General features: G+C 40.0%; 2 protein-coding genes across 8 annotated transcripts in view; one reads left to right on the forward strand and one right to left on the reverse strand.

The window, feature by feature from the left end:
* The window catches only part of LOC311048057 (FYVE, RhoGEF and PH domain-containing protein 4-like), a 130,457-nt gene that overhangs the window by 56,322 nt on the left and 50,132 nt on the right, over positions 1–24,003 (reverse strand). For 3 of the 4 annotated variants that reach the window (XR_014601059.1, XM_084061069.1, XM_084061068.1), the window contains exon 2: positions 14,783–14,866. Coding sequence is in view for 3 of the 4 variants with exons in the window: in XM_084061069.1 (XP_083917195.1) it covers positions 14,783–14,866 (84 nt within the window). In the remaining variant the exon portion in view is untranslated. Of the gene's footprint in view, positions 1–14,782; positions 14,867–19,654; positions 19,808–24,003 lie in introns of those variants that run through there. The other variant, XM_084061070.1, reaches the window with a different exon arrangement.
* LOC311048062 (uncharacterized protein) lies at positions 6,733–13,475 on the forward strand. Of its 4 annotated transcripts, none has more exons than XR_014601060.1 (10): positions 6,733–6,815; positions 8,572–8,637; positions 8,830–8,974; positions 9,192–9,387; positions 9,706–9,793; positions 10,140–10,256; positions 10,367–10,509; positions 11,252–11,406; positions 11,708–11,800; positions 12,212–13,475. XR_014601060.1 is itself a non-coding variant. In XM_084061079.1 (10 exons), exons 4-7 carry the CDS (start codon positions 9,297–9,299, stop codon positions 10,507–10,509), a joined length of 354 nt encoding a protein of 117 aa, XP_083917205.1. In that variant the 5' UTR covers positions 6,733–6,815; positions 8,572–8,637; positions 8,830–8,974; positions 9,192–9,296; the 3' UTR covers positions 11,252–11,406; positions 11,708–11,800; positions 12,212–13,475. The 4 variants fall into 4 exon arrangements, 3 of the variants coding, with proteins under 3 accessions (XP_083917205.1, XP_083917207.1, XP_083917206.1); XM_084061079.1 differs by having other exon boundaries at positions 9,192–9,302; XM_084061081.1 differs by having other exon boundaries at positions 9,192–9,302; positions 10,367–10,489.

The following is a 24,003-nucleotide window of genomic DNA, read 5'->3' on the forward strand; positions in this document are numbered from 1 at the left end:
TATACCTGCACCCAGTGATCTTGGTACATAGAAATTGATCTATTGAAGATTCTGACTTTCAAATGTACATTTTTTGTTTTGATTGTATTGCTGTATTGTTGTATTGTGCTTTTTGCTTTGGCAATGTAAACGTATGTTTTCTCATGCCAATAAAGCCCTTTGAATTGAATTGAATTGAGAGAAAGAGTGAAAGAGAGTGTGTGAGTGTGTGAGAAAGAGAAAGAGAGTGTGCGATAGAGGTGGGAAGACAGACACACAGACGCAAACTGACACGTTTGCTACAAAACATAAACACTGAAAAGCTCATTTATATTTATTTGAACGACTTGGTCGGCTGACTACACCTGAGCAAAGTGGCAGAACTGAATAAAGTGTCATAACGGCCGACACAAAACATGAATGACTATTTTTACAATTTAAGCATTTAGCAGACGCCCTTATCCAGAGCGACTTACAATAAACAAGGTAAATAATAATCACACAAATGAGAATGCAGAGAGAACAGCATAGTTTACCAGGTAAACAATGAACCTAGCATCCGTCTAAAAGCAATCTAAATAACATTCTGTATATTGAAACTATATGCGATGAGCTTGCAGGTCTGCTATCTTTTTTTAATCGTGAACATTTGAAAATAAATATGTATTTTTAAGCAAACTTTTAAAGTCAAATATTTGCTTCTGGAGGTCCGTGGCACAAAACATTTTCAGATGGGGGTCCACGGCCAAATATATATCAATTTGCGGGTCCTTGACAACCACTGATCTAAACAACATTCTTAACAACTATTGCCTAAAGTTTAAGCATTAGTCTGTCAGATGAGAAGACAGACAACTAGAGGGGAAAGTCCAGCTTGTCTGACTGCCAGGCGTGCATAGGTCAACAGAGCACCTCGCATCACCTGACTGCTCAATGATTAACAAACAGCACGGTAACAGCCTGAAGCTTTGCTCAGTTTAACTCCACACACACACACACACACACACACACACACACACACACACACACACACACACACACACACAGTAGCCTACAGTAAACAGAAATGAAGCCCAAAGCTTATAATCTGTCATTTTTCCATAAATATTTTATCATTACGGCCTCCTCAGGCTCATTCCTTGTGCAAACATTCAAAGGCGCACAGACAAACAAACAGACAACCAGACAATGACCTAGAACGCAGTTCACTTTTTAGGCTGTTCGTTATTTCTCACGCTCATTTCTAACGCGACAGGGAAGGCAATTCTGCTGCAACGTAAAAAAATTAAACAAAACTGCTTCTCGAAGCAAAAATGTTCATTTCTGTCAACCATTTCTGTTATTTTCTTTACCTTTTGCAGAAGTCTGTTTGGGGAACCGTGATCTGTGAGACTCCATGGCTCTGTACAGTGAACCTCAAACATTGAGGTGTAACTGACACATTATTTATACTTGGTTTGCGCGCCGTGTTGCGCACCTAAAAACAGCAGATCCAAAAGCTCACCACGCGCCGCAGCATGACGCCTTGTGAGCTTGTAGTTCTGCTCTCTTAGGTGACGCGGCACCATTGCACAATTAGTACCAACCTTTTACTGCTTGATGTGGTTCCTACACTGCTGCACTTAAAACACACACACACACACACACACACACACACACACACACACACACACACACACACACACACACACACACACACACACACACACACACACACACACACACACACACACACACACAGGAAACCACTGTTCTATTACAAAGGCATGTTTAAACCATGCTAAGGCCAAATGGACATCCTATAAAGATGAGAGTTGATGAGAGAGGTATGCCTGTTCCATTTGCCTACAGAGCAAACAAGTGAGTGTTAAAGGTGCAGTAAGCTATATTTTTGTTTGTTAAAATGAGTGTTAAATAGCTCTATATTCTGACAGTAATCGTTGCTGTAGAAGAGTGTTTGTTCAGTAAGAGAAAAATACATTTCAGGTCAGGACACAATTGAAACGCAAGCAAAAGCTGATAAATGATCTTTGTGGAGTTCTCCTTCCTGATTGAATGAAATGTATAACCTGTGTGTTTATGGTTAGTTTTGTGTATTAAAGACTAAAGAGCTGGAGAGACAGGGGACCCCTGTTACTGAACAAACACTCTATAGCAATGATTACCATCACAATATAGAGCTTTAACTTTTTTTAAAATAAACGTTTTGTTTTAAAGAAAAGAATATCACTGACAGCACCTGTTAATGACTTTAAGTGCGTAAAAATGGATGATCTTGTCGTGCACATCCTTGCATCGGCTATTTTGATGCTAGATTAACTCATTTAGCTGGGGACCCCCTGGAACGGCCTCAAGGACCCCTTCTGGTGGTTCCCGGACACCGTTGTGAGAAGCAGTGCTGTGTAGGTCATCACCAGTAAGATCACCTGACAGTGACCTGAACGTTTCACTGACATGGATACCACATACAGTATTTAAACATAGTATACCACAGACACAGCGCTGTCAATTCACACCTTGGTGCAAACATAGCACCCTATTGCAAACTAGCTGTCTCTAACCGTTAATATGTATGTACACATGCATCACACACACACACACACACACACACACATTTTTCTTTCACACATCATTATTCACACTCGTTAGCAGCTTCAACGTAGCTCTTTGTCTTTCCTCTGTCATTATTTTATTTACTAGTGTTGATAAGATATTTTCTCTTTCATCTTTTATGTGAATATTGAACGGCTGTGTTGAGACGTGAGAGTATTACAATGCATGGCCCACATAACACAGTCTGAATAATGATAATCTACCATCTCTAAGGGCTGCAAGATACTGCTTCTCTTTTATAAACAGATACATCAAGGTTTTATTTATCACAATGATAATATTAGCACAGGTAGAGTGTATACGTGTGCGTCTGTGCACGTGTGACCACAAACAGAGCGACAGATCCACCGTAAGGCCTGGTGGGGGATTAGCCATTTTGTGTTGAACCAGCCAGCCTTTCTTCAGATTAACCCTTCCTCATCCCCTAATCCAAGGGTCCAGGTCAGATTATAACCCCACAATCTGTTCTCTCAGGAGACATGGGGTGGGCCGAGGACAGGACAGAGAGCGCGCGAGAGAGAGAGAGAGAGAGAGAGAGAGAGAGAGAGAGAGAGAGAGAGAGAGAGAGAGAGAGAGAGAGAGAGAGATGGGTGTGAGGAAAGCGATGAAAGGACAGATGTATCCAGAATGATGGATAGAAGATACAAAGATGGAGGAGCGAGAGAGACACTGCCCAGATAGCAAAATATGGTTATTCAACGTTGAATTATAGTGGTTAGGGTTGATTTTTGGTTACGATTGAAGACTGATGGTTTTTCAACATTGAATCACTGTTGTATTGCAGTGCAAAATTCAATGATTGAAATGCCAACATTGAATCAGCGTTTAATCTATGGTGCAAATTCAATGATTGAAATGCCAACATTGAATCAGCGTTTTATCTATGGTGCAAATTCAATGATTGAAATGCCAACATTGAATCAGCGTTTTATCTATGGTGCAAATTCAATGATTGAAATGCCAACATTGAATCAGCGTTTTATCTATGGTGCAAATTCAATGATTGAAATGCCAACATTGAATCAGCGTTTTATCTATGGTGCAAATTCAATGATTGAAATGCCAACATTGAATCAGCGTTTTATCTATGGTGCAAATTCAATGATTGAAATGCCAACATTGAATCAGCGTTTTATCTATGGTGCAAATTCAATGATTGAAATGCCAACATTGAATCAACGTTTTATCTATGGTGCAAAATTCAATGATTGAAATGCCAACACAGAATCAGCGTTTAATCTACACTGTAAAATCCAATAGCTATCTATACTTAAATAAATAAGTTAGCTTTACTCATTTGTTACAATACTAGGTTTAATCAAGTAACGTGTACTAAAAAATACAATTTACTTATTGTTATTAAGTAAAGACATCTTTGTTTACTTGCCCAGAATCAGTAACATTTAATTGCACTGTGTTTAGTACACTCTTAAAAATGCTGGGTTATTTCTATAAACACATTGCTGGGTTAATTTGGCTGGGTCATAATTATGGGTTATTTGGGTACTGTAAACTGATGGGTCAAAGGGGTTATTAGGGCTTCAATTGCAGTTGAACACCTGGTTATTTTTAACCCAGATGTTTGGGTTTGATGTCTTTATTCATTTTCCCACTTGTGAATCATTCTGATACCTTCTTTTTGTCACTTCTCACATGAAAACACAAGGTACGTAACCTATATTTTATCACTATATTTGACCTATATTCATATAATGAGGGGGATCATTATAGGGATCTGTATTAATTTTGATATGGTACAATACTGTGCAAAGTATACACTGTAACACATTTCTGTAATTTCTACAGTAAAAATGTACAGTAATTTACTGTTCTGTCATTTTACAATGTTTAACTGTATTTTGCAATGCATCATGGGAAAAAAATCATTACAGAAACTTGAACATCATCATCATTATCAGTTATTATCATCATTATTAATTGTATCCTTCATCTTCTTGTTTATGCCCCAAAATGACTGAAGAGCTGATCGATAATCCATTGTCCGATTGTTTCGGCGCACCCTAGGGGCCGAGACAATAGTGAAAAACTGTTTGAAAGGAGTAAAAACTAAATTGGACACCAAATTCTGGGTCAGCGCGTCGCCCCGAACGCGAACATATAACTCCCCTAACACACAGCCTTACCGTTCTCCTTAATTGGCTAGGGTCCAATGTCAAGTTATTATATGCGCAATAAAGCAATATATCTCGATACGATACGTTTTTCGAATCCGCCTTTCGGATATGTTGTACAGCTTGCCAAGACGCACACGTGGATGTCTTGTTTGTCCCGGTACGACACTCCTAAGTTGACCTCCTACACTATCGGAAGGCACATAGAGTCTTAAACCTTAAGACCATACCAAAGGACAAAGTCAGAAAAAAAAAAGTGCCGTACCGGGACAAACAAGACATCCACACGTGCGTCTCAGCCAGCTCTACAACATATCCAAAAAGTGGACCCTAAGTCCTTATCGTATTCGAGATATTGAGCGAGATAGCGAAGCCGTAACCATAGCCAATTAAGGGATAATTAAATCATGATTTGATATGAGGGTTTGATGATTTCAAATTTTAGCATTATTTTACATGTAGATTTGGAAAAAAAATATATCGGGGTTATCACAGGCCTGGAACACCCTAAAACCAACCAGAAAGTGGCCTTTTGAGGCACTTCCTGTTTTCCGAGAAAAATATAACTTACATATTTGGAATCAGCGTCATCACATTAGTCTAAAGCCAGAGTATCGAAGAAAAATACAATTTCTAAAAATGTAACGAGGGTTGACCTTTGCAGTCTTTTCGCTGAACTTTGAGCTTTATCAGTGTCTAAAAAAATCAAGGCTGGTGCCAAAAAATCCGGCTTACTCTCAATATGGATGGAGAGAAGTTTTAGATTTTTAAAAAATATCTGGAGCGATTAGTTCCAGATTTTGTGCTCAACAAAATCTGTTTTTTATTCAAAAGTCAACGTCCAATCTTTTTGGTGAGCTTTTGTATTTCCCAAGGTCATAGAAAATCGAGACCTATCCCATTCGATTCAGCGTCCTTTTCTAAGTCTGAAAAAGTTTTTTTTAATTTAAAAATAAAATATTTTTAAAAAATGTGAGAAAAGCTAGACTTTGAACTATTTCAAAAATCTTTAACTTCTTATTAAACAATTCTAGACTATTGTTTAACCTACCATTCAACTCTAAATCATCTAAATAAGAGGGTTGAAGGGTCAAAATAAAATAATAATAATAATAATATGTTTGTGAAAAAAGTTTCAAGTTTATGAAACTTTAACGCTTGTTTAAGCCACTTTTTAAGGGTCATACAAAATCAAAACCTAGCCCATTCAATTCAGCGTCCTCTTCTGAGTCTGAAAACATGTTTTTTAATTAAAACAAAATATTTTAGAAAAATGTGAGAAAAGCTAAACTTTGAACTATTTCAAAAATCTATAACTTCTTATTGCAGATCGGCTATTTTCTTTTTTTCTCTCTTTCTTATATTATTTGACAATTTGGCCAATGTTTGACCAGTTTATAGTATAGTTTGTTGATTACTTGTATTACAGTCTTTTTCTTTGATTTGTTTTCATTTATTTTTTAAGGTATTAAAATTATTACTTAAATTGTCAGGGTCTCGACCCACAGGTTGAGAACCGCAGACATCCTTCATGCACAAGGCGGACAGTGTTGCCAGATTTTGCGATAGAAATAAGCAACCAGGTCTATGGAAATTAGCCCAAAAGAAGCAACTATGACTAATTGAAAATAGCCAATCTACAAGCTCACAACGGGTTGCGATGCGACGCGCTGTGAGCTTGTAGATCTGCTATTTTAAAACAAAACTCTTATCTGGAAGAAAATGTGAAAAATTAGGAATATTTTTGAAACATTTTAATACGAATCTTGTATTGGGGGTCCCCCCTGGCATAACATGTGTTCAGATGGGGGTCCGTTGAATGGATAATAGCCTACATATTAATCTGGGGGTCCTTGACATGAAAATGTTTGAGAACCACCACTGGTTTAAACGACATTAAGGAAGCAAGCCCAAAAAACTTCACAGAAAAAGAAGCCCAAAGTCGCTTATAATAAGCGGATATGGCAACACTGAAGGCGGAGCTTGTTAGCTTTCAAATCATCAACACCGGAAGGCAGAGGAAACGGCTGTTGGCTGAGAGATTTCTTTTTCAAACCGGGGTGCTTTCGTGTTTACTGTACTAGATAACAGGTAAGTTTAATGAGTTTATGGAATTAAAATATTATCCAAACACGGTCGTACACGGTTACATGAACTAACACGTTCATGTAACCGTGCACGACCGAGTTTTAGCCATGGTTCACACGACGCTCGTCCTTTCACGAGCCTCATGGCCGGAATTTCAACCTGTTTTTTGCACTTTCAACCCGTACATCAACATAAATATTCATACTTCAACTATAAAGTGCTTACCGCACGGCCACGGATGTTACAATTTTAATCGGGTGTGTCTAAGTACCCGCATCTTCCGTATTGTTGAATAAAATATATTTTAATCCGATCGGTGGCCATTTTCTCATAGTTGTAATGCATGTGTATAATGTAATACACCTCCCAACCGACGGTCGCGTAGTTTAAAGCATACAGAAAACTCGGAGAAAATGGCCACCGATCGGATTAAAATTACTTTTATTGAACAATACAGGAGGTACGGATACTTAAACCCTCCCGATTCAAATTGTAACATCCTTGGCCCTGGGCTAAGTGCTTTATATTTGAAATTTGAACGTTTATGTAGATGTATGGGTTGTAAATGTAGAAAACGTCATGATATGATCATGTTTCAGGACTTAGCTCTTAAAAGAGAGCTAATGTTGGCCACATATCCCTTTGGTGAGGCCACATTTGTTTTGACTGTAATTATTATTTTATATATGAATCTTGTTTTTAACCTACAGTAAAAAGTAAAATAATTTAATTAAGAGACAGAGAGTACCAATGGATCCTTAAGGAGAATAAATTAACATTGAGGATTTTAGTGTGCAGACAAATTTGGTAATCCGTTTTTTAACTTAAGTTTTGTTTTGCAGACAGTAGCTAACAAAAGCAGGTAATGTTTATCAGTGGTTCTCAAAGTGGGCTCCAGGGACCCTCAGGGGTCATTGGGGGGTTTCCATGTGGTTCCCAGCTAAATGAGATAATATAGCATGAAACTCAGTTTAACCACTTAAACCCTATAAATTGCCTATTTGAAAATGGCAGATCCACAAGCTCACAGTGCATGGTGATGCGTTGTGAGGGTGTAGATCAGCTATTAAAAAACAGTATAAACAACATTTGTGGAATATTTTTGAAACACTTTTGTAAATCTTGAGTCCTTAGCCAAGTACATACTAATTAGGGGGTCCTTGACATGAACATGTTTGAGAACCACTGATTTCATTTGTATAACATGAGTTCATTAATCAGTATGCATTGTGAAACACTTTGCCAAGTTCATCAGAAGAACTGGTTATCACACACCTTCAATTAACCCATTAAGACCTGAGGCCGATTCTACAAAATGTCTTCTAAATGTATTTGTTTTTAACTTGTGTTATTATGTCAGTGGTTCTCAAACTTTTTCATGTCAAGGACCCCAAAATGTATATGTATTTGGCCACAGACCCTCATCTCAAAATATTTTGTTCTAGGGACCCCCAGAAACAAAGATTTGAGTTACAAATGTTCGTTAAAAATTCAAAGATTTGCACACATTTTCAAGATTTTTCTAAAATAACAGATCTACAAGCTCGTAGCGCAGCACTCGGTGCCACGCTATGAGCTTGTATATCTGCTGTTTTTGAGTAGCCAAAGTGTAAAATAATGCTTTTTAGGTCAAATCTAAAAATGACACAGAATCGAATGCACTTAAAAAGCGCATAACCATTCAGTGTTCAATTCAGGGATTTGAATCGTCATATATTTGTAACAATGATTACTGTCTCATTTCATCGTTCTTTGACAGGCCATCTAATGTCACCAAGAAAGCCCTTGCCTTAATTTGGATGGTACTACAGTTGGCAGTGGCTATGTAAGTCATCAATCAATCAACACATAAAGGAGAACACTCCATACACACACACACACCTAAAAGAAATGTGCTCAAAGTTTTTCCTAGTGCAGTCACACGCACATTTTTGGATTGCTCCTTAAAATCCCATGTAACCATCTTCATGGTTTACGCCAGGCAAATTTAAGCTGAACCTAATTGTCTCTTTTACAGGCAGCTTGGTACACACCTGGCCGGGGAAAAAAACCTGCTACAGACTTCCTGGAGGAGCGATTGAGGAACACCAGGAAGCGCATGAGAAGGCTGAAACGACCACACCACCAAGAACCAGAGGAACAGACCGTCCCTAGTACACCAGGTAATACTAATAACCAATGTTAATTATCCCCACCAGGCTAGATTGGACAGATGCAAGGGATTATATTTGCGGTCCCATGACTCTTCTGTCCATCATCTTCTAAAAACTAGTCTCAGGCACCGCTGGACCGATTGGCGACTTTTCACACACTCCAAGTAGGCCAGAACCTCAAATACTTGAAATCAGCTATAATGAATCTGTACTTATCATTCAACAGAATCTGATGTGCCTCCTGAAAAACTTATTGAAATGGTTGAATGGATGAAGGTCAGTAGGTGTCCAGTGTCCCAGGTTGAGGACTACATGAATCAAACATCTCTACATGGAGGCAAGTGGATTCGCAGCAATGGAACTAAAGGCCTACCGGAAATATTGGCGTATAGTTCCCTAGGCTTGTAGACAATCCTGGCATGGTAATACATTATTTTGCTATTGCAGTTTTGCCTATTTGAATGATACTCTATTTGACTGATACTCTGCAATGCACTACAAGTTTATGTTTAACCACCTAGACCCTACAATATATACTTTGTAGACAGGAGTCCACAGGGTTCTACTTGGTCCACTCCTTTTTTCTCAAACTGTTGTCACACAATGGTGTGTTTATCAAAGAGCTTATCTACAATACCCTACTGCTTGCATACACTCTTATAAGTAGACTCATAAGTGATTTTATTTTAATTTTCTCATTTTACAATTGTTTATATAATGTTATGTTCTCTTCTGTGTAGACCCAATCCTTCGATCTCCTAATCTCTCCACCTGGTGTGGAGAATTTGATTTGTGGGATTCCTCAAGAGGAAGAACTGCACACTTCAGGTGGGGGGTTCATTTAACATAATGGTTAAATAAACAATAATGAACTGTAACTATGTTTCTTAGCAGGTGCTGAGGTTATGAGTTGGGTCTCTTGGATTCTTTCCTGCTTTCTTCACTGTCCTCTGGTCATAGAGATGCTGAAGGGCAGAGCGCTTAGACCCCAAGGCGGTTACCCTCGGCACAACTTTGGGGTTTCACATAATGATATCTGGGTGGTTTTCTATCAGCTGACATGAAAAGCATTCTCTGACCGGGTCAGCCTGTGACTGAGCACTTGGTGTTCAGATAAAACTTGTATTCTGACCATGTGACATTGGTGTAAAATCACTCCTCTGTGTTTGTATAGGTGCACAACACATGCAGTTTGAGTCAGCCTGGGCCCTGACCAGAATCCCCTCAGCTACCTTCCTGCCAACACGCACTGTGCCCATCTTCATCTGCCTACAAGGACATCCGGGAACAGGTTAGTTATCTACAAGCTCGTAGATCGGCCATTTTCGGCTAAAGTTGTCTGTAGAATAGGGATGCTATTGTTCAAGTGGTTTGTATAAAGAAACAATGATCTTATCACAGAGATTTGGCCGACCCCCTGTAGCAACTCTGAAGACCCCCTAGGAGTCCCGGACCCCCTGTTGAAGACCCCTGCCCTGTTATGGCTGACTCATGGTGACATGAGCGTGGCATGGGGGATCTCCTGTAAGCCAATTTTAATATAGGTAATTGTCTGATCACAGTTATGAGAAAAAGCGTTCATCTGTATACATTTATCTATTGAAGAATAGTGAAAATAGCAGATCTACAAGCTCGCAACATCTCGCAAAGTGATGTGTTGTGAACATGTAGGTCGGCTACTCTCACTATTTTTCAACATTTTTAAATGCCTGGCCTGTTCTGGCCATATTACATCATGGGTTCCCAAACTTTTCAGCCCGCGACCCCAAAATAAGGCGGAAATTGACTCGCGACCCCACCTAAACCTGGAGGTCATTTATACACATAAACTAAAATAAAAAAAGCATTTGTATTGTATTAAAATGGTAAAATGTACCGTTTGTGATCATTTTAGATGGTATTTCATCCATTCTGTTGAATTTAAAGTTAAAAAAAAAAAAAAAAAAAAAAAACTTTTTTTTTTTTTTTTTTTTTAATGACCCAAAATTATTTCGCGACCCCACGTCAGTCTCCCGCGACCCCAAGTGGGGTCGCGACCCCTACTTTGGGAACCCCTGTATTACATAATGGTATTATTGGCCCCGGTCATTGTCAGTCATTTCTTTTTTGTTTACAAAGCCTAAAAGTCGGAACCGAAATGTAATTCGTCCAATGTTTAATGCCAAAACGGTTACATTGTTGATCATAATTATTTGTATGACAATTAACCAAATGTTTTCCTAATTTACACACTTTTTCAAATGTATTTAGTCACTGTATTTTGTTCTGTGGTTTGCTGTGTTGTAGGCTTATGCTGAGTTTAACAGGATCGCCACCACACACCTAGAGACAGACTTCTTTGATGCTCTGGATCGCTATACACCACAATTGGTCACTATCTTAAAGTCCAAGAAAGGTGCCATTAGAGAGAAATTATCCGGAATTGTGCAGCAAATTGATGGGTAAGTCTACAACATGTTTCTTATATTTGTAATTATCATGACTAAGTTTATGTACAACCTATTACCCCAAATAGTACTTATGCTTCCCGGCTGTATTACAGAGTGTTAAAGTATTGCTAACTATTGATTGTTGTTGATAACTAAATGCTGTGGATTGTACTATTTTTAAATCACATCTCCAATCAGCAACTGCTCTCTGCAACTGTTCATCAAACATATATTGTGGTGTTTCATGCTGTAACTGTACTGTAACTTGTGATGGTCAGATCTTGAACTTTATTTGTTCATTATCCACTTGTAGAAACCCGACGTGACCGCGCTGGGTAGGCTTGTTCTCCGAGGCCTCCTTCTTCTGCTTGGAGATGACCACAGCAGTTTCTACACCACTGTCTTGGTAAGTTCTCATAGTTACACCTTAAAGGTCCAGTGAAATTACATTTTCGTTAATTTTATTTTGAAGTTTCAGTCTGAAACGGCCTTGCAAACCAATCAGAAGGTTCAATCCCTTCAGGCTATAGCACGGTGGAATCTCACTCACATGGTGTGCAGTGTAAGTGTTTGTAGCCTGCACTCACACGTTGCTCAAGGGAGAGAGAGATGGCCACTATGCAGAATGTTTGTTACCGAGTTGCTTATTTCTAGCCTAAAATGTTTTCAGATACATATTTTACTGTGCTGTTTACCATGAGTAATATACTGTCAAAAACAGTAGGCCAACCAATGTTGATAAAACTTCTCAATGCAGATGTGTGTGAAGTGTCTACATTTCCCTGTTGTAATGTTGTTTTTGTTTGGTTCTGTACAGGACTGTGACAGCGAAAGTGAAGACGCCTGGGCAGAGGTATCGGTCGGATTGCTGACTGTGAGCAGTGAAGATTCACCTCCCTCAGATGGTGTCGACCTTCAGCCAGTGTCAACAGCCATCATCCTTGAAGGAGGTATTGTGATGGATAATTTCCATAACCTCCCTCAAGCACCGTGCCTGCTGTTTAGCCTGACGTATGCACTCAATTTGAAGTACCCTAATGATATGAAGAACATATTGAACTTTATTCAAAGAGTGATGCTTGGCTTGGGAAAGGAAAAAACTACCCCCCAAACTGCAAAGTCTTAAAAACCTCCTGTCATTTTAGAAAGATTGTATAGTGGATAACTGGTAGGCAGGTTGTCCTCAGCCCTCCTTTGTGACAGTAGACTAAAATGCATGCATTTTATTTTTCTCATGCATGAGAAAATGTTGTAAAGTGATAGGAGTTCTAAATGAAGCCACTTTTATTCATTTTAAGTACTTTAGAGCTGCAAATTATTAAGACTTTGAATGTAATACCATTAAGTAAAAGTAAGGCACTTTTTTGAAATTGACAAGTGTTCACTTGTTCATGTGTGAAATAATGTACTCTTTCAAACTGTAATGGGGCTGTCCACACTAAGCATATCACTTTTGTCAATCCTATCGTTGTAGAATTATTTAGTTTAAATACAGTGCAGACATGATCATTTCAGTGGGCAGTTGCTCATGTCTTCCAGAGTTCCAGCAAATCACTCATATTGTCATCATCAACACAGATACTGTTCGTCTTTAGTGGTGTTGAACAGGAGGAGAAGGATGGAGGGGCTACAATTGCAGTAGCAACACAGAAATGTGTGAGAAATTAATTAGCATAAAGAGGCTCACAATCATTGGCTACTCTAAATTCTATAAAATAAAATAAATTAAAAATGTGTATATATAGTGCTTGGTGTGGATGGCCCGTTAGGCTTTATTAATTAAGCCATTTGTATTACTAGAGCACTTGTCAGTGTGTTTTGTCAGACCGTTGGTTTAGTCTGCAAAGTTAGTACACGTTTGGTCATTATAAGCCATGTTGGGTATTGTTTTTGTGGAATCGCTTGTAAATAATGGTGGTTTGATTTGTAATTTAAACTTGCAGATCAATTATTTTCAAATAGCATTTTTATATAGGTGTAAAGTGCTCATGTGGCATATATTCACTTACAAAATATCCAAATGCTTGCAGACATTTTCACGATTTCTTTCATAAATAGCAGATCTACAATCTTCTATGTTATATATTTCATCTGTTAAATCATAAAAACAATGCTTAAAGCAGTTCAAAGCAGGTCTAAATGCCTTGGTTCAATAAATGTGAAGATTCAAATCATATTGTCTGTCTTTATTTTTATATTTTCACATTTTGGGAAATGTAAGGTAATTTTGAACAAGATGTAGCCTTACAGTATATCAGCATACACATAATTTAAAATGTACATGCAGATTACCATTAGGTTGTTTGATGATCAGGATCAATATTGATTTCTAACATGATTAAGTATAATCAATTTATAAATTAAATCAGTGTTCGATTCCTGATGTTGATTCAACATAAAATCAACTAAAATGTGCATGCAGATTACCATTTAGATGATGGTTGAATCAATGTTGATTCCTAATGTTGATTCAACATTAAATCAACTAAAATGTGCATGCAGATTACCATTTAGATGATGGTTGAATCAATATTGATTCATAACGTTGATTCAACATAAAATCAGCGTGCAGAATACCATTTGGATGATGGTTGAATCAACGTTGATATAGTGTTAGTTAGTGGTTGAAACACAGACGTTGAATCAACAAAGATTAGGGTTGCGATTTCAGTACAGTTTCAACGTTGAGATCGAACGTTGATTCAACCGTTATGGCCGCCTATTTTTCAACGTTGATTCACCCATATTTTGCTATCTGGGTGCAGCCTTGAGCGAAGAGTTCATTCATCACACAGATGACACTGGCCCCTGGGGGGTCAGTGGCCTCCACCTTAAGAACCACTGATGTACACTTCACCATCTCTATTAGACTCTGAGAGTGAACCTCACAGCTCCATGTTTAGACCAAGCCTCAGTGTTTTGCAGTGTAAAGGAAACCACAGAGGAGCATTGGAGGCAGTGTTGCCAGATTTTGCGAGAGAAATAAGCAACCAGGTCTATGAAAACAAGCCCAAAAGAAGCGACTAGGCTACGGCTATCACACAGGCTCTACAAGAGCTTGTAGAGCTATTTTTTTTAAAAGGGGGGACAATCTTGGAAATAAATATTGTAGAAACATTTTTAACAACAAAATCTTGTACGGGGGTCCCTGGCACCAAATATTTTCAGATGGGGGGTCTGCACTCTGCAGACAAATACATTAATCTGGGGGTCCTTGCCATGAAAATGTTTAAGAACCAATGAAAACAACATTAGGAAGCAAGCCCAAATAAGCAGCTACACTTTATAGAAACAAGCCCAAAAAACTGCAACCCTCAAAGTCGCTTATAATAAGCAGACATGGCAACACTGATAGGAGGTGGAGGTGAGTGGAGGGGACAGCGCCTACCTGTGGAGTGTTGGATCTTCACAGCCACACAGGCCTCCTCGTCAGCGCTCGTCACCTGGAAACAGCTGGCCTTGCCTTTCTTCTCTGCAAGCACACAAACACACAGAACCAACACTTATTACACCCTGTTTTATACTTTTAGAACATGTCCATGGTCATAATGTAGATGTAATTAACAATAGATTAAAAACTAAACGTGCATATCCTTATGTCAAAAGTCCCTAAAAGTCCAATCTTAATTACTTCCTGTCAGACAAAAAAGTACTAAGTGATTACATCAGCAATCCCCTTATGAATAACTATGAATCATGATTTCATTGACCTGTGTGGTTCACATTAATGTTCCTCCACACACAGCTGATGATCATTATAGAGACACTGTTGCGCTGACTACTCTGCTCTGAGGCTAATTTGAGATGACAGCCGGACCGTGCTTTACAAAGGTTCTCGTTTTAAACTTAAACAATACACTAAAATATGTATCTGAAAACATTTGAGGTGAGAAATAAGCAGTGCAGTGACAGAACCATGCTTTGGCACTGCCTCTCTCTCTCTCTGTCTCTCTCGCAAGTTCTGATACATGGTAGTGTAGTTGCATTTAGATCCCATAGCCCGAGGGTCAGCTGAGACATAGCCTCGGGAACCCATGCAGTTTTTTTGGTTTCAAAAGAAAAAAAGCTGAGACCCAACCAGCCTCTGTTTTACTGTGTGAAATATCACAATAAAAACATCTCAAAAAGCCATTGACGCTGAACAAAGCCATATATAGATACCCAATCTACAAGCTCACAACTTGCATAATGCACTACCGTTGTGAGCTTGTAGATGTGCTAATTTAATTTCATATATAACAAAGAGAAGAAAAGAAAGAAACTAAGAAAGAAGTAACAATAGCTACATTTAATAATCACTGCTTTAATCCTGTTTTTGTTTATAACATAGAAGCAGCCCTTAGAGATTATATTATCATTTTTCAGACTGTGATATGTAGGCCATGCATTCTAATACTCTCCCAACACAAAATGTTCAATATGCACATAAAAGATGAAAGAGATACTTATTGTATCAACACTAGTAAATAAAACAATGACAGTGACATCACAGAGGGATGACAGAGCGCTGCGATGAAGCTGCAAACAACTGTGAATAATGATGTTTAAAAGAAAAACGGACACGCTCAGCATGACCGCTTGATTGAGGGGAGCAACCAATGGCTGTGTGTGTGTGTGTGTGTGTGTGTGTGTGTGTGTGTGTGTGTGTGTGTGTGTGTGTGTGTGTGTGTGTGTGTGTGTGTGTGTGTGTGTGTGTGTGTGTGTGTGTGTGTGTGTGTGTGTGTGTGTCGTGTGTGTGTGCTATACTTGTGAGGGCCATATGTCCCAGTAGAATAGCAGAATTTGGGGACAATTTGGTCCTAACAAGAGAAATGCTTGATTAATATCATTTTATTAATGGTAAAAAAAGTTATAATAATTTAGAAGTACAATTAGGAAAACATTCAGGTTAGGGTAGGATTAGACATTGAGAAGAACAGTTTAGGGGTTCGGGCTGGAGTTTTGATTTATAGTTGGTTGCGTTCCGGTGTCGTGTACAGAAAATAGCTGTGAGCATGTAGATCAGCTATTTTCGGCTTTAGAGATAGGGTTAAAACATTATATAAAAAATGTTGATGTCCTCGCAAGTATAGTAATACAAACACCTGTGTCTGTATGCATGCGTGCAGACCTGTGTGTGTGTGTGACGTGCGTGTGTAGGCGTGTGTGTGTGTGTGATGGGGGGTAATATCCTGGCACAGGGATTAAAGCAGGGCTTTCTCCACCCACCATCTGGATACCTCATGACAAGGCATGCCTGCTGTTCACACACACACACACACACACACACACACACACACACACACACACACACACACACACACACACACACACACACACACACACACACACACACACACACACACACACACACACACACACACACACACACACACACACACACACACACGGCTGTGGGTATAGCATGTATACTAGCAGCTTATAGTCGTTGTCGGGCAGAAACCTTGTATCTCCATATTTGTATGCGTTTTGGTATATTAATGCCCTACAACTTCATATTACAACACTCCATTGGAACACTGGCTATTTTTCCCCATTCCTTGCAAAGCAACGCTTTTGGACATACAAGGTTTCTACCCGACAGCGATATATATATATATTTGTATATAATATACAAAGCATCCTAGCGGACACTCAGAAGACGTGCACGTACGAGGCCATGCATTATAAGTCCACTGTGACCTTATAGTCCACAGAGGGGTCATGTGATCCAATGTGCTATATGCCTTTTGTTTCCCCATGTGGGGGAGGTGTCACCGTGGCCGCTTTAAAACACACCCACACACTGAGAGGAGGAAACGACACGTATTACATGATATCAATACCCCCAGGACACACTGACAGGAGGAAATTACCAGAGGTGGAAGTTTTTTTTTAACTTGAGTAAAAGTAGCAATACCATAATGTAGAAATACTCTGTTACAAGAACAAGTCCTGTATTCAAAATGTGACTTGAGTAAAAGTACAAAAGTATATCAACATCAAAATGTACACAGCGCGTCGCAATGCGAATGAGCTTACAGTAATAGAGCGGCAATTTTTGCTGAAGAGATTCGGTGTCGATGGAAAAAAGCGGTCCAAGTACAGTTGTAACTCTAGTCCGTTTTACTAAGAATAGACTGCAGGGTTTAAGTGCCAGAAGTCAAAGCACACTGGGGAAGCCGGGAATCGAACCGTGAGCGTTCCCGATTCCCAAGCTGCCTCTCTACTGAGTCCCTTTTCAATGTTCAGATAAAATGACTCCCAACGTTACGTCCCACCTGCCCGTCCTGTTCTGTGTGACATAGTGTACGTTAACATTACCATGGGAAGGTAGATACTCTGGAAATTAAGCTTCATCAGGACTTTAATGCAGCGGTTCCCAACCTGTGGGCTAGGGCCCACTAGTTTTTAAAGATTTTAATGATAATATAAGATGGGTGGTCAGATGGATGACCATCAGATGGGTGGGCCGGTTGGGCCCTGATCCAGAAAATATTGTGAACCTCTGGTTTAAAGTAATCACCAGATACAAGAGCATAGCATACAGAAGGGAAACTGAACATTTCCCAGAATGCTTTGCTGAAGAGGGGGAGACTCTGTTGGTTTCTTGACCCCAAACTTCCTCTTCCTGTCCGTAAACTTCCTGTTTTTCACTTCCAACGGACTTGGGGAACGAATTCTTTGTGTGACCCAAACTGTGACACGGACATACGCACCCACCCACCCCCGATAACCCACCCACGCACACACGCACGTGACACACACGCGCGCGCGCGCACACGCACACGCACACGCACACACACACACACACACACACACACACACACACACACACACACACACACAGCAGAGTAGTTATAGGTCATGGTGTGACTTGAACATTGAAGAGAAACTATGTGGGTTTAATGAAAGAGCCATGTCAATGGCTGACATTCAGTCTAATGCCAGTCTGAGGTTAATATGACGCAATGACAACAACAAGCTGACTCTGCTTAACAATGCCAACTAACCGCTTAAGGCCTAGGGCTATTTTTGAAAAATGTTCTCTCATGGCACAAATTCTTTTCAAATGGGGGTTCACGGCCAAAAACGCAACTATTTGGGAGTATTTGACATGGAAACGTTTGATAACCACTGTTGAGTATCAACATCACAGTAAGTGAGCAAGTTGGATTGATTTCATGATCACCAACAATTGTTTTGGATATGAATGAATGAATAAAACTACTGTAGCAGTAGCACAGTACATATTTGTCTCTGTTGGGTGGAAACCTCATATGTTCAAAACTGTTGCCTTTCAGGATTAAACAAGTGCCGTGTTTCAAGCTTATGGATCTGCTAGACTGTAACACTGTAGTATGATCAAGTAGGGTATTCATTTAACGAAAAGTTAGAATATGGAGATGTTTCTGCCCGACATCAACAATTTGAATGAATAAAAGCACAGTACAAATATACAAACTTTTTTTTTGTTAACAGCTTCTACACAGAATTAGGTGGAATTAGGTCAAACAAGGTGCTTTTAGCAGGTATTCTCTCACTGTGTGAAAGACGAGCCACAGAGCTCATGTGTGAGCGAGGTCATGTCATGTTTTGTTTACATAATGCAGTAATCTCTGCTCCTCAAAACCACTGAAGCATGGCCTCTCTGCCAGCCATGGCACACTTCACAGATCAGTGGAGATGAGCCGCCGTGATTGTGTGAGCATGAGCGTGTGAGGAAAAGAGAGCGATTCTGAGAATGTGTGTTTGTGTGTTTACCTTTAGCTTCCTCCTTAGCAACAATAAAGGCAGTGGGTCTATTGGCTCAGGCAGCACATGACATCACCTGGCTCATGTGATCATCAATCACCACGGAATAATGTCAATAATTCTCCCATTCTCCGCACCCCTACATCCATTTTTCTGCGAGGCAAATTGGCTTTCTCCTGATTATCATTGGCTGAGATTTTGTCACCTACCTGAAAATGTATTTTCAGTTTATTAAAGAGCTGGAGAGACATGGAGACTCCTGTGACTTAACAAACCCTCTATAGCAATGCTTACTATCAAAATATAGTGCTTTAACCTTTTAACAAAACACTTTTTGTTTTAACCAAAAAATATCACTTACCCTGTCCCTACCTTTAAGTACTGTGATAGTACTTAAGTTAATTTCCACCACTTTTCAATTCAAAGGGCTTTAATAGGAGTGATAAAGGAGAGTTTCCCACCACACCTTTTCGTCTGTGAGACTTTGGCACAGCTGTTTAACAACATGTCAGATTGTAAAACTCACCGCTGCAATCAGAGTCAGCCGCCGCTCTATCACGGCCTGCCTTCTCCAGGAAGAAACCACGTAGCATCTCGACAGTACCTCTCCGGGTTTCCCCCACGCAGCTCTCTGTCAAACCGGATCCGTCCATATTTTATTCCTCGACGTTCACGATTCGCGTTAACGTTTAATTTTGGCCCTCTCTCTCTGCCAGTTTCCTCATGTTTTGGACAGACTGGTTACAAGCGTTTGTGGGTTGGTTGCGCCAAGTGTGTTGCGATATGTTTACTGTATGCATCAATCTCTTCTGCTTACCTGCATGTAATAAGCTGCACAAACCGGTTTGATGAGCAGTAGAAGAAGAAGTACTCTGATTCTGTTTTACTGAAAAGTAGCCATACCACAGTGTGGAAATACTCTGTTACAAGTAAAACATCCCGTAACATCCAAGTTTTACTTGAGTAAAAGAACAAAAGTGCATGTTGGCAGCAACTTAAAGTAACACAAGTAACAAATGTACAGTAGAAGTACTCATTTTTGGAAAATATTGAAATTAAATTAAGCTGATCTCCAGTCAGTGCCACCACTGGAGAGTGAGGATGAGAGGAGAGGATGCTGTAAATCAGTGGTTCTCAAACATTTTCATGTCAAGGACCACATATTTATACAACATCGTATACCACAGTGTGGTACGAGGTGACACGCTGTGAGCTTGTAGATCTGCTTTTTTGGAATAGCCAACATATAAATGTTTAAGTGGTTAAAATGATTGTGATGCTATATTAACTGCTTTTGCTGGGGACCCCCTGGAACACCCCCAAGGACCCCTTGGGGGTGTTCCAACACCTCCTCGGAGTCGGACCCCACTTTGAGAACCACTGCTGTATATCACAAAATGCCATGGGCAACGTATGGCCCGAGGGCCAGGCCCGCCCCCTGGACCATCTCAACCCGGGCCACGACCTCCTCAAAGGAAAACAAAACACGAAAAAAAAAAAAATATATATATATATATCCAAATGATAAAAAGGCCGCTGATTTTGAGCCTTGAATCCATATTTAACATATTGCAATGGTGTCTTGTCGGTGACCCATGAAGTGGTGCATATCTTTGGGCAGAAACCTCTTATCTCCATACTCTAACTTGTTGTGTTTTTTTCCTAAATGAACGCCCTTTTGCTATTTTTGAATTTGAATCCTGAAAAGTTATAGTTTTGGACATTATGAGGTTTCCACCCCACAGAGACACGATATAAGACAGAAAACTAAACGTTGATAATAACGCATGTGGACTGTTTTATGGAAAGAAATATAGTTACTGTTAACTATATTACTTGTTTACTGTTGAAGTAAAGGGAAGGCAGGGCCAGCAGGTAATATTTAACTCTATGCAGCTTTAGGTCCAGCCAGATAAGAATGAGGGAACCCACTTTCTAGCAGAATTGCTGCCTCAATTAGTCTGTTATCTGCAGTGCATGTTCTGTGTTCTTTTGCCAATGTACAACTGATTACATCACATGACAAACACACAACAAAACAAAACACCTGAATGCATCGCCAGCAAAGTCTGACATCATCGCTGCCGGGAAGAAACCGTGCATGTCCAAAACTGTTACTTTTCTGGAAATGGTTCAAATAAGCTGTGTTCCTCCAATGGATCCAATGTAGATATTATTTAGTCACAAGCTCTTGTTAATACTTTTCATTGGTTGTAATATTTATAAAACCCTAACCCTAACCCAGACACACATAACCACTTTCTCTTAGAGAACAAAAAACATATATAACGAAAATAGCCGATCTACAAGCCCACATGAGCTTGTAGATGGGCTATTCTTAGTACTTTTGCATGGCACCCTTGTAGGACGAAGTACATACATTTACCAAAACAAAAAAAAACGTTGAAATTATGGAGATACAAGGTTTCTGCCCCACAGCAACGATATCACGATATCAATATTGTTATCTCACCCAGAGAGAGGAGCGTATTAAATCCAATGACAACAGTAGCGTAACCTTACTTTACAGTAGTGTGAAGCTTCATTTGCATGGCTGGCCTACATATAGAACCACCACGGAACACAGCTCATAAATAATGGAGGGCGAACATGTTAATATTATGCCCAGTCACACCCCTTTAATCACGCTGGGTGTCTACACTGGTGACTGTGACTGTGTGTGTGTGTGTGTGTGTGTGTGTGTGTGTGTGTGTGTGTGTGTGTGTGTGTGTGTGTGTGTGTGTGTGTGTGTGTGTGTGTGTGTGTGTGTGTGTGTGCGTGTGTGTGTGCACAGAGGTGTTAGCGTCCAACACAAAGGATCTTGGCCGTTGAATGAGACCAGATGAGGCTCCTCTCCCCTCATCTCTCTGGTTCTTACATCATGAACAATGTTCTGACACAAACATAATGGAGTGAACATTCAAAGTCCTCGTAAAGACCTTAAATGTGACCAAGACAAACAGACTGAGCCCCTGGCTGTCTGTCTCTGCGCGCCTTTGTCTTTGTCTCAATTGTCTGCCAATTTAAATCCTGTGATTATTCCTTTTAACCACATGAATGAAGCCTAGCGTCCCTATTCTGGGCGTGTCATAATAGGTGAACATTTTGGCAGAAATTGCCCTATTACATCTAATAAGCTCCCAACACGTTGCAACGTGACGATGTGAGCTTGCAGATTGGCTATTTTCGCTATTTGATGGATTTCGTCAATGTTCGGGTGGAAACCTCGTATGTCCAAAACGTGTTACTTTTCAGGATTCAAATTCAAAAATAGCAAAAGTAGCAGATCTACTCGTCTTTTTGGAGACAGTTGCGAAAATAGACGATCTACAAGCTCACAAGGTGCGACGTGTTGGGCTCCCGACTAGCGTTCTGGCAGTGTCTGAAATGTTGGACCTGATGCTGTGACATGAGATGGTTTCTATCAGCCATTCTCAACTGGTGGGTCTCAGAACACCTCCCGATGGGCTGTGGAGTTGCTGTCCAAATAGGAATTCATTAAAATATTATCTCCATATTCTTTTGGTGTTTTTCCGTGAATCAATGTCCTACTTGATCATACTACAGCATCACACAAAAGTATCAAAAATAGCTGATATACAAGCTTGTTATCAGCATGTGGTTCCCCCCCCCCCCCCCCCCCCGACAGAGACGATACACAGTATATATAATAATTAACAAGTTCACAACTATTTGCAGGCCTGCCATACCATTTGCACAGTGCTGGTCAGCAAACTATGGGCCCACTTCCCAATGCACTCAGAAAACAGCCAAAATTCAATCTGTATGGACAAACCTTATAGATTGAAATGCCCGAAGTTTTGGCTCGTTTTCTGTGTTTCCTTCATTTGGGTGTGGGTGGGCCCTGACCATGTTGACACATAGCCAGGTGGGCCTTGAGTTACGAAAGGTTGAGAATCCCTGGTTTACATAACACACGTTAAAGATAAAAGGAAAGTTAGTTTATTACCCTGCTCCCTTTAACCAGGTTCTGTGTATTAACGCAGTGTTTTTCAACCTTTTTCATGCCAAGGACCCCCAACAATCTAAATTATTACAAAATAACAGATATACAAGCTCACAGCGCGGCACGAAGTGACGCGCTGTGAGCTTGTAGATCTGCTATTTTTTATGGATAAAGTGGTTAAAATGATTGTGATGCTGTATTAACTACTTTTGCTGGGGACCCCCTGGAACCCCCTCAGGGACCACTGGTGGTCCCCGGACCACTGGTTGAGAACCACTGTATTAAGGCACGGGCCATGAATGGTTGGTTAACCGTTCCTCTGCAAGTCTATGTGCAGACAATTGGCTGCACATTAACCACCTCACTTCTCAAATGAACAACCCACGTCGTCTGTCCTGTTCTGCCGTTTTCTGGAGGTAAAACATTCCCTGGGCATGCAGTACATTTGGCTGTCGTATAGTTCCTACTGTAGCTTCCTCCTCGCACAGCGAGACAGGAAGAATTAATTCAACTTGGATGGCAAGTCGTCTGACAGGGCCAATAAATCCAAACTTTGCCTTTTTTTTTCTTCCTCATGGCACAGCGTGAATGTAATGAAAGCATAAAACAACCGCCTGCAGCCACCTGAACAGAACACACATCTGCATACAATGCTGCTTGCTTCTTTGCCCTCAAACACACACACACGTTTCTATTACTATACTCGTGAGGACATCCACATTTTAGGACGGTTATTTCACGAGTGCAATGTTTTTGGTTGCCATTTTTAACACATTTCTAACAGCAACCCTAAAATCTGTGTGCATCTGGCGTGCGACTACGTATAAATCAGGCATACCTCCAATCTCAACCCCTAAACCTGACCCCTAAGTGTCTAATCCTAATACTAAACCCAACCTCAATCTTTT

Source organism: Gymnoscopelus microlampas (genome assembly GCF_963454915.1).
Source record: "Gymnoscopelus microlampas genome assembly, chromosome: 6".
NCBI lineage: Eukaryota > Metazoa > Chordata > Actinopteri > Myctophiformes > Myctophidae > Gymnoscopelus > Gymnoscopelus microlampas.